At 29.4% G+C, this 21,890-nt stretch overlaps 1 protein-coding gene across 1 annotated transcript in view; it reads left to right on the plus strand.

The window, feature by feature from the left end:
• The window catches only part of LOC107882971, a 37,946-nt gene that overhangs the window by 7,410 nt on the left and 8,646 nt on the right, over positions 1–21,890 (plus strand). The window contains exons 5-13 of the mRNA XM_029487867.1: positions 4,232–4,273; positions 6,392–6,442; positions 7,215–7,250; positions 7,698–7,748; positions 9,722–9,772; positions 10,722–10,781; positions 12,606–12,632; positions 14,917–14,931; positions 17,744–17,758. Coding sequence (XP_029343727.1) covers positions 4,232–4,273; positions 6,392–6,442; positions 7,215–7,250; positions 7,698–7,748; positions 9,722–9,772; positions 10,722–10,781; positions 12,606–12,632; positions 14,917–14,931; positions 17,744–17,758 — 348 coding nt within the window. The remainder of the gene's footprint in view (positions 1–4,231; positions 4,274–6,391; positions 6,443–7,214; positions 7,251–7,697; positions 7,749–9,721; positions 9,773–10,721; positions 10,782–12,605; positions 12,633–14,916; positions 14,932–17,743; positions 17,759–21,890) is intronic.

The raw sequence follows: 21,890 nt of genomic DNA on the forward strand, positions 1-21,890 counted from the left end.
TATTATATTACCATACAATTATAATTTCATTTAAATATCGCACGAGCTTTACAAAACAATAATAATAATAGTATTTATACACACCAACGCACGTATATGTATAGAATCTATACATATGCGTGTATTGGTCTATACTATAGATCAATATAAACGGCGATAATCACACTATATAATTGGGTTGAATTTTTTTAAACGCTGTCTCGTATACAATTTACTTATGGGCAGTACGTTATATAATTTGAAGGAATTACAAAACAAATAATATAAAAAATGTGCGTAGATATATACTAACATAAAAAAGGCGGGCAAGTGGATGTCGCTCTGCTGTACAGTAGGTTACAAGTGGGTCACTGAATAATGTATGGTATTAAATTTGAATTCAATGATAGAATATATCATTGTATAAGAAAAACGATTCTGAGCGGAGACGGTATGCCAGTCTAAGTATAAGACATATTATATGCATATCTATGGTATTAAAAAAAAATTGACCTATAATAACCTATCTTCTTCTTCTTCTTCTGGCCTATCTACTCTTTAAGAGTTTTTGCCGCCATTACTACACTTCGCCACATCTCTATCTTGTATTATTCCTCTCCAATCTTCATCTCCAAGTGTTTTTAGGTCTTCTTCCACCACGTCGATCCATCTTTTCCTAGGTCTTCCTCTTGGTCTTTTCCCTTTTGGTTTCCATTCCAATGCAACTCTAACTGCTTCGTTTTCCTCTCTTCTCATTATATGACCTAACCATTGTAGACGTTGGCCCTTAATAAAGCTTGTTACTGGCGCTAGTTCTAATAAATCATACAATTCTTTGTTATATCTCCTACGCCAGTTCCCCGTGTTTTCATCAATGGTAGGTCCACATATCTTCCTCCAGACTCTATTCTCGAACGTTATTAATTTTCTCTCTGTATGTTTTTTCGTTGTCCAGGCTTCACAGCCATATGAAAGAATCGATATTATAATAACCACATACAGTCTTACTTTTGTTTTTCTGGATATCATTTTGGATGTTAGGAATTTTGTCAGTGCGTAACAGGCTTTTTGGGCTTTATTTATTCGAATACTTATTTCGTTTCCCCAGTCATTTTTTGTGCTCAAGGTTGCTCCTAGATATTTAAAGTCACTAACTTTTTCATAGATTAGGTCCTCCAACTCGTAGGGGTCTTCTTCACTCTCAATGAGTTCCATTATCTTTGTTTTTTCAGTATTTATTTTAAGGCCTATTTTCTTCACTGCTTCTTCTAACACTCTGGCCGCGTTAGCTGTGTCTGCATGCGAGTTACCTATTATGTCTAAATCGTCCGCGAAACCTAAGAGCCGTATTTTTTTCTAGCCGATTAATAAGCCACCTTCATTGTCCTGTAGTATCCTTACTACCTTCTCTAGTGCAAGGTTGAATAGTACTGGGGACAGGGCATCCCCCTGCTTCAGCCCGGTTTCCACTGTAAAAGTTTCCGATGTTACATTTTGCGTTCTAACTCTGTACTTTGTATTTTCCATACACATTTTAGCTAGTGCAATTAATTTTTTCGGGAAACCAAAGTCATACATAATATTGTAGAGACTATCTCTGTGAATACTATCGTAGGCCTTTTTAAAATCCATGAATAGTTGCCACATATTCTGCCTATCTTCATATCTCTTCTCAATTATTTGACCTATTATGGATACTTGTTCTGTGGTTGATCGTCCTTTCCGGAAGCTGCATTGGTAGTCATCTATGCAACTCTCCGCATAGGGGACAATACGATTTAGTAACACTCTAGCGAAGACTTTATATGCAGAGTTTAAGAGCGATATCCCCCTATAGTTGTCACACTTTGTCTTTTCAAATTCCAGATGTCCGGTAATCATTCTTCTACCCATATTTGCTGACATAATCTGTAAATTTCTACGTGTAGCTCCTCACCTCCGTATTTTATGAGTTCTGCTGGAATATCATCGGCACCCGGTGCTTTTCAGTTTTTCAGACCAAATATTGAGATTTTCACTTCTTCTAAACTAACATCCTCTATGTGTGGCTTAGCTCTTTCGTATTCGGTATACAGCACTGGCTGATCTGACAACGCACCATTAAGTAATTTTTCAAAATACCCTTTCCATCTCTCAGCTCTTGACTTTGGCTCCATTAACATTTGTCCGGTTTGGTCTCTAATTGCATTCCATTTTTGATTGAATTGCTTGAACTGTCTAATGACTCTAAAAAAGATTCTAGTTCTACACTGTGTATGGTCATTTTCTGCTGTTTGTAGTAAATTGTTAAAGAATTTTCTTTTCTCCCTTTGAAGGGTGCCTTTGCAATTTTTCCGTTCCCGTATAAAAACTTCTTTAGTCATTTGGTCGCTGTTCTTAATGAAGTCCTCTCTTGCCTTGCTACGTTTATCTACTGCAATTCTACAAGCGTCATTATACCAAGTGTTTCTTGATTTTTTAAGTTCGCCAATGCTTTTGGTCGCTGCTTTTTTAACAGCATTTCTCACTTTCTCCCAAACCATTTCAACGTCCTTTTGCGTCTTATTTTCTTTAAGATTCGCCGTGATTTCATTCTCATACTCTTTCCTCACGGTTTCCTCTTTAAGTAGCTCTAGATTTATTACAGTTCTTTTTTCTTGTTTTAATTTCGCTTGGCTTTTTAACTTTGATCTGAGTTTGGCGATCACTAAATAGTGGTCGGTGTCACAATCTGCGCCTCTATGACTTTTTACATCGTAAATGGTACTACGGAATCTAGTTTGTACGAGGACATGATCAATTTGGTTCAGAGTCTCACCATCCGGTGACCTCCACGTGGCTTTATGGATATCTTTGTGTGGGAACGTAGTGCTACTGACAGTCTATCCATTTGATGTTGCAAAAGATATCATTCGCTGGCCATTATCGTTACTGTGACTATGTAAACTTTCCTTACAACAATGGAAATCCTTCAATGGTACCTATAATTATTTTATTATTCAATATGTAATCAGAAAATTCGGATAAATAGGCCAAGTGAAAATCTGGAGTTAAGTTTTGTAAATAAAAAAAACATCTTCTACTTCATTTTCCAGTAAAAATGGTAGCCGAATAATTTTTTTTAATCATTTAGCGATATTACATGATTGATTCTTGTACAAATTTTTAAGGTCTGGCAAACAATTTATTTTTTGATTTCAAGATTGTTAAAATGAAATTTTACTGTATGGAAATACATTTAGAAATGCTTTATGTGCTACGATTCCAAAATCTAATTGGACTGATAAAGATGTTAAATTTGTTTGAATTTTATTTGTTTATTATTAGCAAATAAAGTTCAACATTGATCGATAACATTCAAATGATTTCGATGGCAAAAATTCAATAACTAATGGTATATGAAATCTATTTACATATATATGAATACCATATATTTGATAAAAATGTGAAGGTCTATAATATGTAAAAGTACAATCTCCAAAAATGTCAGAATTGTTGAAATTGCATAAAAAAATTAAATTCGTTTTCGAAATCAAAATAATATTATTTACATTATCAATGTATGTAAAAATTTCATTTTTATTTAGAAATGTATTAAATTACCTTAATGAGTGATTTAGGAACTGGGGCGTAATATTTTTATATTTGCTATGATTTGGGGTGAAAATGGGCTTTGTTAGCTCTGCTTACGTTAGTGAACTCTGTTGGAGTGGTGGAACGGTGGACTACTATTTTTGAATATTCAAAGTCAAAATATAATTAACGGTAAAGAGATACACTGGGACTGGCTAATCTAGGGGATTCGTCGGGGGAGACGAATAAAAAAACACAAAAAAACTTATAAATTATAATATATTAAGACGTACGTAGACAATGCCGGTGGTGGTGCGTTGACCTCGGTGACAGTGGTTTCTAAGGTGTGACCTGACGACGGTGATGGAATTGACGGTGAATAAGACGGTGACTAAGACATTGAAGGAATTGATGGTAACACAACTCACAACAAAAAATACGGAAAGAAAGAAAAATAAAAACGACAATAGTCGTGTCGCATGATACCAACGGCTAGGTGTTGTCACGAACTGGTACGGTTATTGAGAGTAGTGGGAAAGGCAGCATTTGCTTATCGCAGTTTTGGTGTTGCTTACGTAACAACCAAACAGTCTACGATAAATGGGTTACACTGGTATGACGGAGATACTACTTGCAAGCGTGATAATCTGAATAATAAAACTACTTATCTATCTGTGTATTTTGTTTGTTTTATTATTAGACGAGCTAAAAAATCCACAAAAGTATTCCTATTATAAGAAGAGTAAGTTTTTATCATCTAATAGTTAAATACTATATTAAGTATAATATTTATATAAAATGTCTAATTCATTATTTAAATCATGTACAACGATACAACACACCAATTCTGTGCATTCGACAACGGTTCAACTATGGCATGGCGTCACTTGAGGATGCGCATATAAACAGATTTTAGTTGAGCTGTGTAATGTATTTTCACTGAATAGATTATAATATAAAACCAGAGATATGATACATTTTAATGCAATTATAAGGTATTGCATACAAAAAATACATTATAGCGGAGACGTCTTCAAATTGTAAATAAACTTGAACACGAGGTTGATATAAAGTTGAAAATTTTAGTTTTTATTTCTGAGATTTTGAATAACTGGGTATGTACACGCTTATGGAGAGCGGGACTGGATCCATATAACGAAGCCTAAGCAGGTGGCCAGAAGAACGGTAATCCCGAGGTGTCCCGGGGTGAGCTTATCTATTTACAAGTTTGAAGTTTCAGGGGTAATATAGTGGTACATTTACGTATAATTTGTTGTGGGATCTTCCGTCACTTACAGTTTCGCTGAAACAAGTGACAATGGCTCGAAATGACATACCTATTTTTGTATACAAATTATGTAAAATTTTGTAATCATAACAGTTTATATAACTAATGACCTATTTAAAATGGCTTAATAGTTTTAGAAGAAATTTTAATAACCACGGTTATATTATAATACAAGCATTATTTTAGAGTGAATTTAATAAATAATTATTTTTCAAAGTTATGGGACGTGGATTTTATAAACTCGTTCTGTGTGTTATCTAACCTATATATGTACCACATAGCGTACATATCTAGTAGTAATGATGATATAAATAATTAGGCAATATTAGTAAATTATAACATTTTATGGCCATTGTAAAAGCGTAGTATAAGACAATTAAGCTATAAAAGTGTCGTCACACGTAACTCCTCGGGAAACTCACCACTCATACGGAAGGATACGAGTCGACCAGCATACCAAGTACGAGACCCGAACTCTGTCTAATGACCGAATTTGGTCACTACTATGACCACTCACTCCAAAGGACTCGATCATATATATACGAGCCCATGACAAGAGCTCGTCAGACGGTGAGGGACACACAAGACATTTAGAGACAGGTCGTAATACCACTCTCTTCTCCACCATAACATTATAATATTGTAATTTTGTACTTTGTTAATAAACACTCATCATAACCTAGTACATCAAGTATTCGTTTCTACTCTTACATTTTGTTAATTTTAACACAAATTTTGGTTATGATTTCATTGAGTAGGTACTTCATTGCCAACCACGGCATGATAGAAGGTGATATCGTATTGAAATTGTTAGTAATGCGTGAATGAAATGATTCATATGTATTTGTTATTTATCTAAGACTTCAAGAGTTAAGCGCATAATTCCAAATGGGGAATTGACGTAGTTTTGAGAGGCAGCACACGTGATTTTGTTGAAATTGCTATTCATTATTGCAACCACTAAACAATTATATCTAATACAATGAGTCGTCAATAACTAAGCCTTCCCTTGTCCGCAGTAGGTACATTATGTATAGGATGTACACTTCCTTTATTTTTCACTGTTTTTCTGTTACAATTCTTGAATTTGAGCTCTTCTTCTCCTCTAAATGCACTTTACAGTCACGTCAACACAATTTTAATCTTGCTATTTTATCCGGTTTATTAAAACCATAAAATGTTTGATTATTTTTGGTTTTTGGTGGACTGTATGCATTTATTAACTTTGGACGTAATAGGTAATAATTGTATTTTATTTCTTTTACATAATACGTTCATAATACTCGGCTAGCGAATTGTTTACTGCGTCGCCGTCGCTCGTCGATGGAAACCGATTAACTAACTTATAATACGTGGTGATTAGCGAAATAGACCTCTTCGCACACCTTTCACATTATCGATTCGTTCCAAACAGTGTTTGATTGTATAAGTTCAGTTCAAAATTCCTTTTGTACAATGATCTTAATTTTAATTATTTTGTATCATAGTGTAATATTTGTATCTAATTTTAATAAAATGTAATACTTAAATTATTTTATTTGAGTTTTACACATAAATAAATTATATTTTCAGTTCTAGTGTGCATGAAAAACATCTACAATGCATATTGTATAATATATAATAGTAAGATTAAAACCAAATAAGTATAAAAGAAAAAACTGTATTTGTAAAGCATATGAATATAATATGATATAACATTAATTCAAATATATTCAATATTTATTAAACAATAATATATACAGGACTAAATATTACAATTAAACTTTAAAGTCCCTATTACACAGTCATATACCTAAACAATAATAAAAATAATAAAAAATACGTTTTTTTAAAACTATCAATACATTAATTTATGAACAAATACAATATATACAATATATTATATGTCAGTGCCTACCTACTCAATTTATACAATGAATTAATAATAGTGAAAACTCACGTTCAGAAATTCCATAATTTAAATGTTCAGGATACTAAGCCTTCTTTTATGAAAAGTTACAGTGTACAGTTAGATAACTAGTATTTTTTTTATTTGATGACTCAAATATGTCATGACTATTTTAAATAGGAAAAGATTAACATTTGTTATTTAAGAAATTTCCTCCTGAAAAAATAATGTGACAAATCAACTAATTGTTATATTTGTATTTTTTTTTATCCTGCATTGTAAATTAATGAAGAGAACCTCACCCCTGCCAACCGACGTTTAAGCATGTTACGCAATTTTTGCCAATTATTCAGAAAAGTACTAAGATTTCCCTATCTTTAGCCCAAATTAATATTTGATCAAATTTCCTCAGAGAAATAACCCTCAATATTTTCTGCTCAAAAAAGTATTGTCAGATATAAAATAATTTACTGTTTATAAAATACTAATCTACATTTTACCTTGTAGAAAAACAAATAAGTAAAACTGAATTTGTTCAAAAAAGTAAGATATATGATTTTTAATAAATTTTCAATACAAATACCATATAATTTTTATGAGAACACCTGTGACTGCTTCAATATGATTTACTACCTACATAACCTACAAATATAGTACTTTATAGATTTTTATTTTTCTAGAAAACCATTTATACTTAAATGAGTTGAGATAATTTTGATCATGGTATTGACATCACCATAATTTAAATATTTAGCGATACGTAATAAAATGCATATATGTATAAGGCTATTTCTATATACTATCTATTCAAATAATTATATATTATTTTAATACAATTGAAACATAATATAAAAATTATTTAAAATATGATTTTTTTTCTTATTCCGTCAGTTTAATTTTATACCAAGAAAACTTAATAGCACGAGAAGATTAATAAATTATAGTATGTATTTAATTTCTTACATTTAAATAAATTTCTTTTATTTTTAGTGGTTGATATGGCTGAGACAATAAAACAAAACTCAAATATCACCAAGGAGAGTAAGTTTAATATCAAGTGAAATATCACTACAAAATTGTCTCCTGAAGTTAGAACTGAATTACTAATTGTTACATCTTAACCTGACGTTGGGTAATTGGATGGAAATAGATTAAAAATAAAAACGACTTAAGTACAAATAATAATAATGTGATTTTCTTATGAGGGCCTTTGTTGAACTGCTTGATCTGAGCCAATAGCGTCTGAATATTACAATATTAGGTTACAATGATAATACTCTTATCATTTATATTAAAGAATGGACATGAATTATCAGATACAAAACACTAATTTCAAAACCATTTCCCACTTGCAGTCACATTTTCTAAAAAACAATAGTTTCGTGTAATTCTCTTGCAATTTACTATTCCATCTTGTTTCATGCGTAGTGTTACCACTTTGAGTTGATAAATCTCTATCTTGCTAAAACTAATGCACTACAGCTTCAATTTTAAACAAAATTCATATATTAAAAGCCCCAAAACTTAATTCCTAGTCACAATGATCCAGTTTAAAATCCTTAAGTCCAAAGTTCTAAGGCAAATTCATTGTTTGAGTCCTGAACGATATGTTCTCATGTTGTTGTGAACCCTAAGTATAACCTCTAACAAGATCAGACTACTCCAACTGGCTAAAGTCAGGGTAAGCCACTGCAGTACGATGAGAAAACCATTTTTCTAAATCCTGGAAATTAATATCCTATGCATAATTATTCAATATATTTATGTTTGTATTGAAATCGCCCTCGCAAATGGTAATGGATCGGACAGGAAGAAGCAATGAGATAGTCACCGACTGTTTTAACATGTGCAAAAAATGCACAAATCATATTAATATTGACAAAGCGCGTTTCGCTGGCTGAAGAAAGTACAATAGGGGTTGATTATTAGCTGGAGACATTCCTCCCTCCTTGATGGACATAAATGGGTAGGTAATTAATAACCGAAATCCTATACAGACAGATGGCCCCTGGGTATTTGGTTTAGAAAATAGAAACAATAGCTCTTATTTTTATGTAATCGACAAAAAAAACTTCTACCGATAACAGAACGTGAATGCGAGGCAGGATCAGAGATTCATTCTGATAAATGGGCTGCATATACGTGTCTCACAGACCGAGGTTTTGCATGCAGAATGGTAAAACACCAAATCACATAAGTCGATGCAAATACAGGAGCCCAGTAGCCCATACTTAAAATATTGACGCAAAAATTAAATTTTTCCTCCTCCTAATAATTGTTCCTCTTAATAATTTGTGTTTAAAGTGCAGCTTGACAGACTAACCATTTTATAATAATATAATTCGTCGTTTTATAACACGACAATATGATTATGTATGAGTATAATATATAATAACGTACAACTGGACAATTTAACGTGACTGTACACACACACCGTATACGCACTGTACGACGGTGGCTGTGCAAGTGATTCTTACATACTTCAAAGGCCCTATATATATGCACAACCGAGGTCATGTTACATCCGTATAGAGAGTGAGTCTTACGCTCGTATAACTAGATACTAAATTGTACACACGTGTCAAGGCGTCACGTATTAATTGTACATTTCAACAATTTGTAGTTCAATCTTTATCACTATTGCTGACGACTTAACCGTCTAGACAGTCCTGACCTTTTCTCACCATGATCGAAGATATTCAGAATGTGAATCAGCGATAAAATAATACGAAATCAAAACGACTTATGTTGTGCACATACCGAATCAAAAAATTGCAGTGTAGAGCTTATGTAGAACATAATATATGTGACATAATATAACATGTGTGTATAATCTATTCAAATAATAATATATTTGAATAAAATTGAAATATTAAAATTTTATTTTATTATATTACATCAGTTTAATTTTACACCACTATTAATTTACAATAGCTAAAAAGCATGAGAAAATCAACTATAGTATAGTATGCACGTAACTTTTAATATTTAAATTAATTTATTTTTATTTTCAGTGGCCGATTTAACTATGGGTTTACAGATAATCTCAAATGATACCGAGAGTAGTAAGTTTAAATCAACTGAAATATAATTTACAAATTGTCCACTGTAGTTAGAAGCTTGTTACTAATTACAAATTCATTGCCCACTTGGCTCTATCTGTCACTTACCACTATGAGTTCATGTATAAATTACTGCCCCTAAAGCTTCATGTTTAAACGATGTTCCACACGGTCCCAAAACGTTAAGTCGAGCCCTGATGTTCAAAACTAAAATCATTAAGCCCAAAGGAAAATTGTTTTAGGTCTGAATGATATGTTGAGCAAAGTTATGTCAAAACTGATAATTATATCAAAACCAATGACGTCAAAATATGCAAATTATCCTACTCCGATATTACTATCTGATATATGAAAATTCTACCTGATATTTTCATGCTCGTAAAATTTGAAAAATGATCGGTTTATTGAGTTGACATTTCTTAATTTTTAAATAACATATAGCATTTGAATAAGTACCTAACCAACCTAAATACTTGGTCTGATCAGTGGAAAGAATGTTAGAGGCTTATAAATGTGCTTAAATTAATTTGGAGTTTTTCCTTTGTCGACTATATAGTTAAGTAACCACGGCAACACATAATTAACCATCAGCAAAAGAAATCATTTAAATTTCAAAATTTTAAGCAGAAGTACCTATTTCATTTTCTATCGGAATTTCTTAATTATATTCTTGGGATATCGTCACACATTCTGAATCCGTAAATTGGAATGTTATTATTATTGTTTTGATTTGCGCTCATTTTCCATATATCGCACACTTTTGGTGTGATTTTGGTGTGATTCACATTATTGAATACTTTATACTTATTATTATTTATATATATATTATATAGATCACCTATCCGTTCCACACGCGTGAACAGCACATTTTTTAAAATTTTTGTTTCATTTCTGGAAAAGAAAAATTTCAATTGGTAGATATAATATAAAAAAATTTTAATTTATTTTTTAGCTAATGACTTTGAAGTTATAGATTTTTATTATATATCTTGTTATCGGAACAAAACATGTAGTAAGTTAAAATAATAAATAATAAATAAACTATAATAACATATTATAGCCTGCTATTTGTAAATCAAAATATTTTTCTAATAATTTCAATAATTAATTGTATAAATATTAAATGGTCACAATTGAATTGAATAATTGAATAGTTCATTTATCTAGAAAAACAGATTTATTGCTTCACAAAAGACAGATAATAAAAAATGAAGATTACTGGGTAGACAACTCTGCTGTGTACAGTATTTGTTGAGTATGTCATTTGAATGGCTAATAAATTATGTTAAATGATTATGACTGGAGTCAGTGTGTCAGCCTAACATACTTGAATAAATAATCAAATTTAATAATTAAAATAAAATAAAAATCCAAAACTTCTCATTGCTATAAATAGCGTTACTTTTCGGTACACTTTTTTGTTGTTGCATAGATATGATATAAAAACTTATGAGGAATTTTCTATTAAATTTTCCAATATAACCCATGAAAAAAAAATGTTTATAAATTTCAATCGGAAAATCATTTCAAAATGTCCATGATTATGATGAATTTTGTCAAAATTCTACTTCAGACAATCATAAAATGTGTAGTGGATTTACGATCAACTTTTTTTTTAGAAACACTTTTGACAACATAATATGTGGAACTTTGAGTACAATTTCAAACTTTTTGATAGAGCTTAAAATTATTTCCTGACAATATTTAAAAAAAATAAATTCCCATCGCTATTACTTGAAAATAGAGTCGTTAGGTATATTAAATTGAATCATGTATGGAAAATACTCAAATTATCTTTTGGTGAAAATATCAAGTATTTACAGATATCTGTTTTTTTTTTAAATACCTACACTGAAATATTAAAATTGTGATTAATCGTTAGTTTATGGGCAATATCAAATGTCATAATAATTTGAACTTCAAATTGTCATTAAAAATTAATTTGACTTCCCAGTAAACTTTTATTTTTATGAAAGGTGGACAAATTTATGAAACCTTGTATTGAATTTTAAAATCTTATATATAATCACATAATGTTTTATGATTTTTTTGACATTTACCGTCCGCTTTTAACCAAGCGTTTGTATGCTTTTGCCAACGTGCTTTGGCTTCCTCAGTCGTCTCTGTTTCCGACGACTTCTTTATAGGTAATCCTGGTTTAGTCCATTCACCTGAAACTATACCACCTACTTCTAAGGCATTTAGTATGACCTTCATCTGGAACTTCCATAAGCGAAATTATAATATAAACGTTTTGTGAAAATGTCTACGGTTGTTAGTTTTTGAGTTAATCTAATAAATAAAATCCATTTTATCGAAAACTAATTTCACGTTAAATTTACCTTTTATCATTAATTTTTTTCCCTAGGAATTTTCAATTTTGACCTCTCAAATAGTCCAACTCAATTTTACTTCCTCGCCATAAAATGTATTGAAGTTGAGAATCAAAGAACTATTTCAATTACATATCGTGTACACCAACACAATAAAAAAAAAAAGTTTTATCATCGTAAGATCAACACCTACATTTATCGCTCCGCTCAGAATCTAAAGTTTGATTCAAAACGGGTGAAGCTAGGAAAATCAGAAAGTACCAAAATCTGTAACATTTATATTAATTTAATAATAAATCAACATTATACGTATTTTTTGCAAATTAAAAAAAACCTTATCTTTTAATTTTTTAAGTCATAGCAGTTACCTTTCAATTATTTAATTATTTGTAATAGGTATCTAATTCCAATGTCTGTTTTATAACAAAATATAGTACACTTAGTTTTATCATTAAATCATCCATAAATTGTAATTTGAACATGAAAATGTATTTTGTTTTCAGCCATACCAGAAAAAGTTTATTTTAAAGGTACTGATTATTATTAACTATTTTTTTTTTTTTTTTTTTAATGCTAGCATCTATCTATATATAATCTATCTATTATAATTTATTACTATTACTATTAGAGGTAAAGTATATGGTTGAGATACATAATATCCTAAAAAATGCTTGACCGATTTTGAAAAAAAAACTGACCATATTTTTACTTAAGTAATACGCAAACGATATATAACTAAATGTGTAGATTATAATAGGTAGTCATCTATAATACAGATATTATTAATTTAGTTTCTTACATCTAAATTACGCATATGAATATCTACAGACTTTTACCCAATCGGCATCAAATTTTGAACATAATATGTAATATTGGCCATGGTTAAACTTTCCCGATAGTATGGTAAACTCCCTGGGTCAATATATTATATTTACCTGAAGGAAATTTGTAAACTCTCCCGTGTAAACATTATGTTTGTACCTAAATATGCACACTCTCTCAAATTATTTTAAATTTATATCAAACAAATAGACTCCTTAAGTATCCAACAACCAGAGTTTGTAATAAGTGGTTTTCATTGTCACTTCATATATTTAAAACTACCCTCACTAAAGCGCCATTAAGTTTGAGCAAATCGCAATTTTTAGATTTTTCTCTTTGCTCTATTATAAGGTAGTTTTTAATGTGTCAAATTTCATGTATTTTCTCCCTTCCATGGGCTCAGATAAATTTTATCGTTAGAGTAAGAAAATAAAATTTAGAACCACTGAAATCTTTAAAAAGGGCTGATTTTCACTCTTATTATCTAAGCTAATAAAAATATTGATTCTTGTTAACATCTGATTAATGATAGTATTTACAATCTGCATGTTTTGTAAAATTTAAAAAATACTCCTCTACATGTCCTTCAATTGCCATTAATTGTGAGAAAATTCCAATTTTTAGGTTTTCCTTCTACTTAGCCGTACCTATAAGACTCAACTTCGTATAAAATTTCACGTTTCTACTTATTATACGGGAAATATCATATAATTTCGATTATGAGACAGTTAGTAACAAAAATTCAAACTTTGAAGTTTTCCCCTTTGAAAAAGCTTAATTGTTTACAATGTCCAAAGCTACTGAAGCCTAATTTATGTTTCAAATTTCAAATATCAATCTTAAAAATAAGTGGGAAAGTGGGGATAATAAAAACCAGTTTAAGCCATTCGTGAAAATACATACTGGTAATTCCGGATCTTGGCCACCCCACTACCGTGCACTCAGGTTATATTTATAATGATCTCACAGAATTCTCCGTACTGCGAATATATGGACTGTCATCGACTTCCCTTTCTTTAATCCACGTTGGTAGTGCCCAATTACGCTCACCGACACTTCTTGTATTCTTCTTAAGAGAAACAAAGTAATTGCCTTGTCTCCCAGATCTAAGAGAAATATACCTATATAGTTTTCCACTTCTTTCTTCAGTATTGGGAAAATAATTGGCGTTCCCTACTCCACTGAAATTTTCTCTCTATGCCATATCAAAGATTCTCGTTTAAATATCGTAGTGGCTAGGCCAAGTCCTCCTACCGGTTTCAAGAGTTCTCCGTATCTTCAGTCTTCTTTAATGCAACTTTATTTATTTTTAAGTGACTTAATTTAAGTTTCTAATCTATTCCGAACGACATTTTCATTCTTCCACACTGTGGTTAGCTTACTCAATTTCGTCATTATCTTCACCTTGAATTTACTTTTTGATAGCTGATAAAAATATTCCTTGTAATTGTTTGCTATTTTCTTGCTACTCGATAAGGAGATCCCCTTTCTTACTAGCAAAAAGTTGCGTTATTGGTTAGTATCTATTTTTTAGAGTTGTACATAACACAAAAACCTCCTTCGGGTTAAATCTGCATCTTTCCAATTTTTCTATCTTTTCCATTTTTTCTGATTTACCACTTTCTGTGCTTCATTTCTCCATATTGCATACTAATTTTCGCATCAATTGTAGATTTAAGTGCGCCGGTTACGTGTATCATATAGTTTGTAAAATTCTAATAATTTATATATTTATAAGTAAAAAAACATTTTTAGAAATAAATTAAATTGTTGCTATTATATGATAGGTAGCAATTATTTATATATTTTATATTTTTAACGATCTAAATATATTTATAAAAAAAAAATTAAAAACTTTGAAAAATGTTAATAGTATATGAAATAATGGGTGCCTTACGTTAAATCAATCACCCAGTACATAATAATAATAATAACATAATAATACATAAACCTAACCTGATTAACGACGTTGACATTTATTTATTTTTTTAGATATTATGCAATATTGTGAGTTTTTGTTATTTATACATTATACTAAACAGTACCCAAAAACATAGATATTAGATAAATTAAAATATCTAGTACTTCGGACAATTTAAATTGCGGATTGTCGTTGTCCAGTAAATTTGTTGTTGTGTTAGGATAAAAAACTGATACCAAAATAAATTAAAAATTGAACAGACAATGTATATTAGATTCCATTACAAAAAAACACTAATATGAGTTACAATCTGTCAGTGATAAATGATTGGTGGTCATTTAGTTATTCATAAGTCACCATTAATTTAAGTCATCTCCTTCGCATACAGCCTGCTGCGGTCATCTGTCCAATCTCTCTCATGACAGGGTATGGATAGAGTACCAATTAGTCACGTTGTTAGTGTCTTGAAGTAGCGATTGGTAGGAACGAACGTCGGAAGTACGGTACAGTTCTTGAACTTTGTACTTGCAATTGCTGCAAACCGCATCAAAATCCACTGTAGTCTTCATGTGAACATATATTCATAAACATGATAAATAAACCACTTCCACAAGAAGAGTTATAATGATTTGTAGAAATTTAAACATAAAAAAGGTAGAAAGTGGGTACAACTCTTATGTGCAGTATTTGTCAAGTGGATGACTTAATGAATATGTTGAATCTGAATTTAATTACATATATGAAATCGTTGTGTACAAAAAACGATTTTGAGTTTAGATGGTCTGATACTTTAAATTTTAGATTCTGAGCGGAACGATGAATGTATTGATTTTACAATGATGTGGTTTTTTTTTTGCAACTTCAGAATCTTGTACGATTGGAAAGTGAAAATTGTTGGTGCATTGGCAGGTCAAAATTTAATATTCCCAGTAATTTTCAAAAGCGCCGTGAAAAACAGAAAAAAAATTAAGGAAAAACGAGACTTTTTAAGCAAAATCGATTTTTCACAAAATCAACTTTGGTTTTTGGTGTAACTTTAAAACAAATGGCCGTAGATACATGAAATTTTCACTGGTTATTTATATTTGCATTTTCTATACACGATAAAATTTTCAAAATATTTTAATTTATTTTGAACTGTAAAGGGACATTTTCAGTTTCCAATTTTATTAGTTTTTTTTTTCTATGAATGTCAATAAAACTTTATTTGTTGAGTAAAAATGCTTGAAAATTTAATACAAAGCTCATACTATATTGTGACATTGATATTTGAAGAATATTAAAAATCCTTAGTCACACTTTTTTTTTATAAGCATTTAAAGTTTAAATCTTGACAAAATATGGAAAAATCACGAAAACTATCAAATTATTTTGAGTTAAGAATTCATAAAAACTTTTATTTTTAAATCTAATATATGAAAATTTAATACAAGATTTCTTATACGTTTTTCTACTTTTATCAACAAAAAAAATGTCCATAAGAAAGTCAAACTAAATTTTTATGAGCATTTGAAGTTCATATTTTTACAACATTGGATATTCACTCAATTTCTCATGTAGCGATTTTTTTATTTTTTTGAAATTCAAAAACGAATAACTGTAGATATATGTAAATTGCACTGAATGTTTATTTTATCAATTCTAATACTTGATAATATTTTGACTTGTTTTGAGCTGTTTACGGACAGTTTCATATTTCAATTCTTTATTTTTTTTTTTCTATGAATATCAATAAAGTTTTATCTGTTGGGCCAAAAAATGTAATAATTTAATAGAAGGCTCCTGATATATTGTTACAATAGCTGTTGAGAAATATCAAAAATACATAGGCACAATTTTTTTTTGTAAGCATTTAAAGATCGAATTTTGACAAAATTTATCAAATTTAAATTTGAATAATTATTTTGTAGTTAAAAATTTATAAAATGTTCAACTTTTGTACCTATCTAAGAATTGAAAATGTAAACCAAGATTCTGCGTAAATAGTTAATTCTGTTGAATGTTACCAAAAAATCTAAAAAATACATAAGCACAGTTTATTTTTATAGTCATTTTAAGTTAAAATTTGGACGAAATTATACATATTAAAAAACCTAGAATAATAAAATTTTAGTTATTTTGTTGTGATTGTATAATATTATTCGTTGGTATACTTGAAACTTCTAAAGTATATTATTATATATCTATGATAGTATCGCGGTTTGTTGTTGATGTATAACGCGTTATAAGTACCTAATAGATATTGTGATATGAATAATTTGGAATTTATTTTAGGTACCTATTGTAGGTCAATTTTTTATTTAATACCATAGATATAAGTATATAATATATTTTATACCTAGACTGACATACCGTCTCCGCTCAGAATCGTTTCTGTTATACAATGATATTATATCATTGAATTCAAATTTAATACCATCCATTATACAGTGACCCACTTGTAACCTACTGTACAGCAGAGCGATATCCACTTGCCAACCTTTTTAATATTGCTATTAAAGTATTTTTATTTTACTAATAATATTACTGTAGACTGATTTAAATTTTGCTGAAAACATTGAATTTATTATACTATTTCTATTGAATTTTTATAATAGTGTATATTTCTATCATAATAAACAGGACAAGCCCAAGCGTAGTAAAATATAGTATGATTAAATTAACATTATAGTTAAGAATAAGACTAATATCCAACGACGCGGCAGGGTCATGGTAAGCATAAAAAGAAAAAAGTGCCTTAACAAAACACACATGAAAACTCCTAATTAAATAGGATGGAAATACATTATTTAAAATATCGCAATTAGATAAATAGTATGTAAATATCATATTTCTTTATAATATATTTTTATATAATTTATGACATGTTATCTATCATCTAAATTATTATAATTTTAGTTATTTACCTAATTGGTGAGTCAGTTTTATTTATATTAAAGATATTATTAATGTAAACGAACTTTTTAGAAAATATTAACAATTTGTCTTACCAAAATCTGTAAGTCAGTTTCTGCTTAATGTGAGATAGAGCTGAAGTTCTTTTCAAATTACAGAGTAAGAGCTAAATTAAATTTATTCCTCTTTGTTAATAATTGGGTTACCTAATTAAAAAAAATATATAATCTACACTATTAAAAAACACTAGGTAAATGATTTATCTGGTTATAATATATAAATTGTAAACATAGCTGTCTATGTTTAATACAATTGGCAGAAAGACCACTCGGAGATAACCAAGACTAATGTGAAATATTTCGGCATATATGCCCCTATATGGGTGATAGACATACACACGCCTGACGAGCTATCTTTATGCGCAACACCGTGTAGGACGGTAACCGACACTGGTTTGAAAGTAATTAATTTACTAGGTATATTTAAGTACAGCTGATGTAATGTAGGTATATATGAATTTATATGTAACTAGCTGATCCCATGCACTTCGTTGTCATTAAAAATACCAACGCTATAATATGAATAATTTGTTTATTTTTATAATATAATGGTTGCCATAACAACAATTTTAAACCAATAATAATAATTATTATTATTATAGCTTTTAAGCCCACGGCAACCATTTATAACCAAAATTTCCATCGGAAATCTCAAAATCCCTGTTTCAGCACCTCCAGTCTATCTACTGCCCAGAGGTCTAATCTATCTATATATATATACATATAAATATCTGATCCCATGCACTTCGTTGCCCATTAAAATTGCCAACTCTATGAATAATATGTTTTACATATCACCATGGCAACCATGTATATACAAAACATTCCATTGGAAATTTCAAAATAATGTGGGGAGCCATCAACACAATACTCCCTTTCTGCGGTCCCCCTGCTGCGGTTTGCGACACCGCCCCGTGTCCGTCATGTCCCGGCGTCTTCACGGACGTCGTATTTAATTATTTCTATAAAAACTTCTTAAAGGTAATGAATAATGATTATATAATATTGTTATTTTATAAGGCAGGTATTCAAGTTGAAATCATCAATACTTATTTGCAACATTAATTAATAACACAACTGAATTCATGATATCATATTAATAATATTGTATTACCTATAATCATATGATATACAATAGTTATTATAATTACCAAAACTTTGTAGGTAATTAGGTACTGTAATTGTAAAATATATTATAAATTATATTAAAATACACGAATACCTACTTATTATACTTAGAATAACATTACTTCACGTAAGTTAAACACAATTTAACATAATTGTTATTTTTTAAAGTACCTTCTTAATGATAAAATATAAAAATAATATAATTATAACTTTAAACTTACTTACCTAAACCATTATTAAAGTGGTATTCAAATTGTTTTTTTACCTTATCATCAGGTCTTAAGAAGGATAATGCTTCAGCTATACACAGTGAATGGTTATGTTCATTATCAAATTTTATAATTGCTGGTAATCCATCCTAAAGACTAAGTAAAAAAAGAACTAAGCATTAGAAAAGTGACATATTATGACATATGTATAAGTAATATACTAAATGGTCAATTAATTTACCTTAACATGTGGAACTTTTTTTTAGTATTTGAATTAGTTAACTTAATTTTGATTTCGATCTTAGATTCACATCCACAGTTTTTAGATTTTCTTTTTTTGTTTAAGGCTTTATCTACTTTATTAGAACCACTATGATGACATATATATATTTTCATGTAAAGTTTTTTTTCTCAAAAATACATTGTTCTTAAGAATGTAGGTATGTCTTATTTGTAATAACTTATAAGTAATAAATAAATAAATACATCTAATAATAGCATTAACTATTTACATAACTAATAATACATCTCTATTTTGTATAATAATAATGACATTTATATGTATAAATAAGGATAACTGACTTACCGAATAACAAATCTATTAGATTTAAATTACTTTAGAACATACCAACTTGTTTGTGTTTGTTGGGAATAATATTTTATGTAATTATTAATGTAATTTTTATTCAACAGATTAGCACACAGTAAACTGGGATTAATTTGAATAATATTAAAAGTATCCATATTAATATTTAAAGGTATCTACCAGTTTTCATGAAATAAGAGTATCTAAATTTTGTATTAAATAGCAAATTATGATTATTATACTAATGCTAATGAACACAAGTATTATCAGAAAACACAACATTCTATGTTAGTTGCAATATATTATATTACTATGTAGGTATCTAAATTCTACATAGTAAAAATAGGTTAATAATAATAATTGTAAATTGTGTAATGATAACTACCTAATTGATAGTACAACTAAAATTATAATACTAATTTCCAATTAGTATTATGTTGATTTCAAGGGTAATAACTGATAGGTATTAAGTAATAAATAATAATTTAACTATCATATGATTATAGGTAATACAAGATTATTAATATGATCTCATGAATTCAGTTGTGTTATTAATTAATGTTGCAAATAAGTATTGATAATTTTAACTTGAATACCTACCTTATAAAATAACAATATTATATAATCATTATTCATTACCTTTAAGAAGATTTTATAGAAATAATTAAATACAACTATAATCAAACAAATAAGCATACAAGGGGGTACTCGCGATGATCTCAAAGGGATGCGAAAAAAAATTGAGTACCTAATGGCGGAAAAATATTGAATTTGGTTAATTTAAAACTATTCGTTTCGAAAATATGCAATATACGTTATTACAAATGAAAACTTGTGTCACACAAATAACAATTTTTCCTTATCTTATAGATGTGGATTACAGAGTATACAATACTACCTAGAATACTATCTTATTATAGATTATATAATATTATTATATGGTAGGTTGCGGTGTTGGTGTGTATTGAACTTCAGCCGGTTTATATTGTTATCGCACTTTCGTACACACGGGTAAAACTTAATTTTATAATATATAATTGATTCAGTACGTCGATTGCTTTCAATCTGTGATTATTGTACCTATGAAAACTTTTCTTATTTATATTTTATAATTCGTTATTTTCCATTGTTTTCAAATTGTTGTCGGTGGTTGCTTAATATTCTGTAATTTAATTTAAATAAGTACATTGTGATAAATATGAATCAATGGTTAAAAACTGGTACAATAAAAAAACTAGACCAAATTGGAGAAAATATTCATTTAAGAAGTACTTCTCAAGACTTAGCTAAAGATTTGGTACAACATACAGAAAATGCACAGTCTTCAGTTCTTCAAAAAGGTAAAAAGAGAAAATACTATGATGAATATGTAAAATATGGATTTTCATATGTAGGAGATTTTGACTATCCTAAACCTAAGTGTATTGTGTGTGGTGAAGTATTGTCAAATAGCTGCATGAAACCTTCTCTGTTCTTAAGACATTTAGAAACAAAACATGCCGATTATAAAAATAAAGAATGTGATTTTTTTAAACGTTTAGCTATAAATAATGAGAATACTTCGATTTTAACGTCATACATAAAGCCAGCTAATAAAGTTAACCAAAACGCGATTGAAGTTAGTTATCGTATTAGTTATCGTATTACAAAATGTGGTAAGAATCATACAATAGCTGAAAATTTGATTTCTCCTTGTATAAAAGATACTGTTCATTGTATGTTTGGAGAAGAGAACGTAAAAAAGATAAACAGTATTCCTCTTTCAGATAATACAATTTCTCATCGAATCAGGATATGTCTGAAGATATTGAGTTGACAGTAATAGATAGAATAAAAAACAGTAAAATTTTCGCTATTCAAGTTGATGAAAGCACCGATGTTACCAATTTCGCAGTTTTACTAGTTATTGCAAAGTACTTAAATAATAATGAAGTCGAAGAAACTGTTTTGCTTTGTCATTTATTGTCTGAACGCACAACTGGTGAAGATATATTCAATGCTTTTGATTGTTATTTCAAAAAAATGAGTATTAATTGGTCCAATTGTTGTGGATTATGTACCGATGGTGGAAAGTCAATGTCGAGTATATATTCTGGTCTTCGAGGTCGCGTTATGAAAATAGTTCCTAATATAAACTGGAGTCATTGTTGTATTCATCGACAGAGTTT

The sequence above is a fragment of the Acyrthosiphon pisum genome, chromosome X, assembly GCF_005508785.2.
Source record: "Acyrthosiphon pisum isolate AL4f chromosome X, pea_aphid_22Mar2018_4r6ur, whole genome shotgun sequence".
Lineage (NCBI taxonomy): Eukaryota > Metazoa > Arthropoda > Insecta > Hemiptera > Aphididae > Acyrthosiphon > Acyrthosiphon pisum.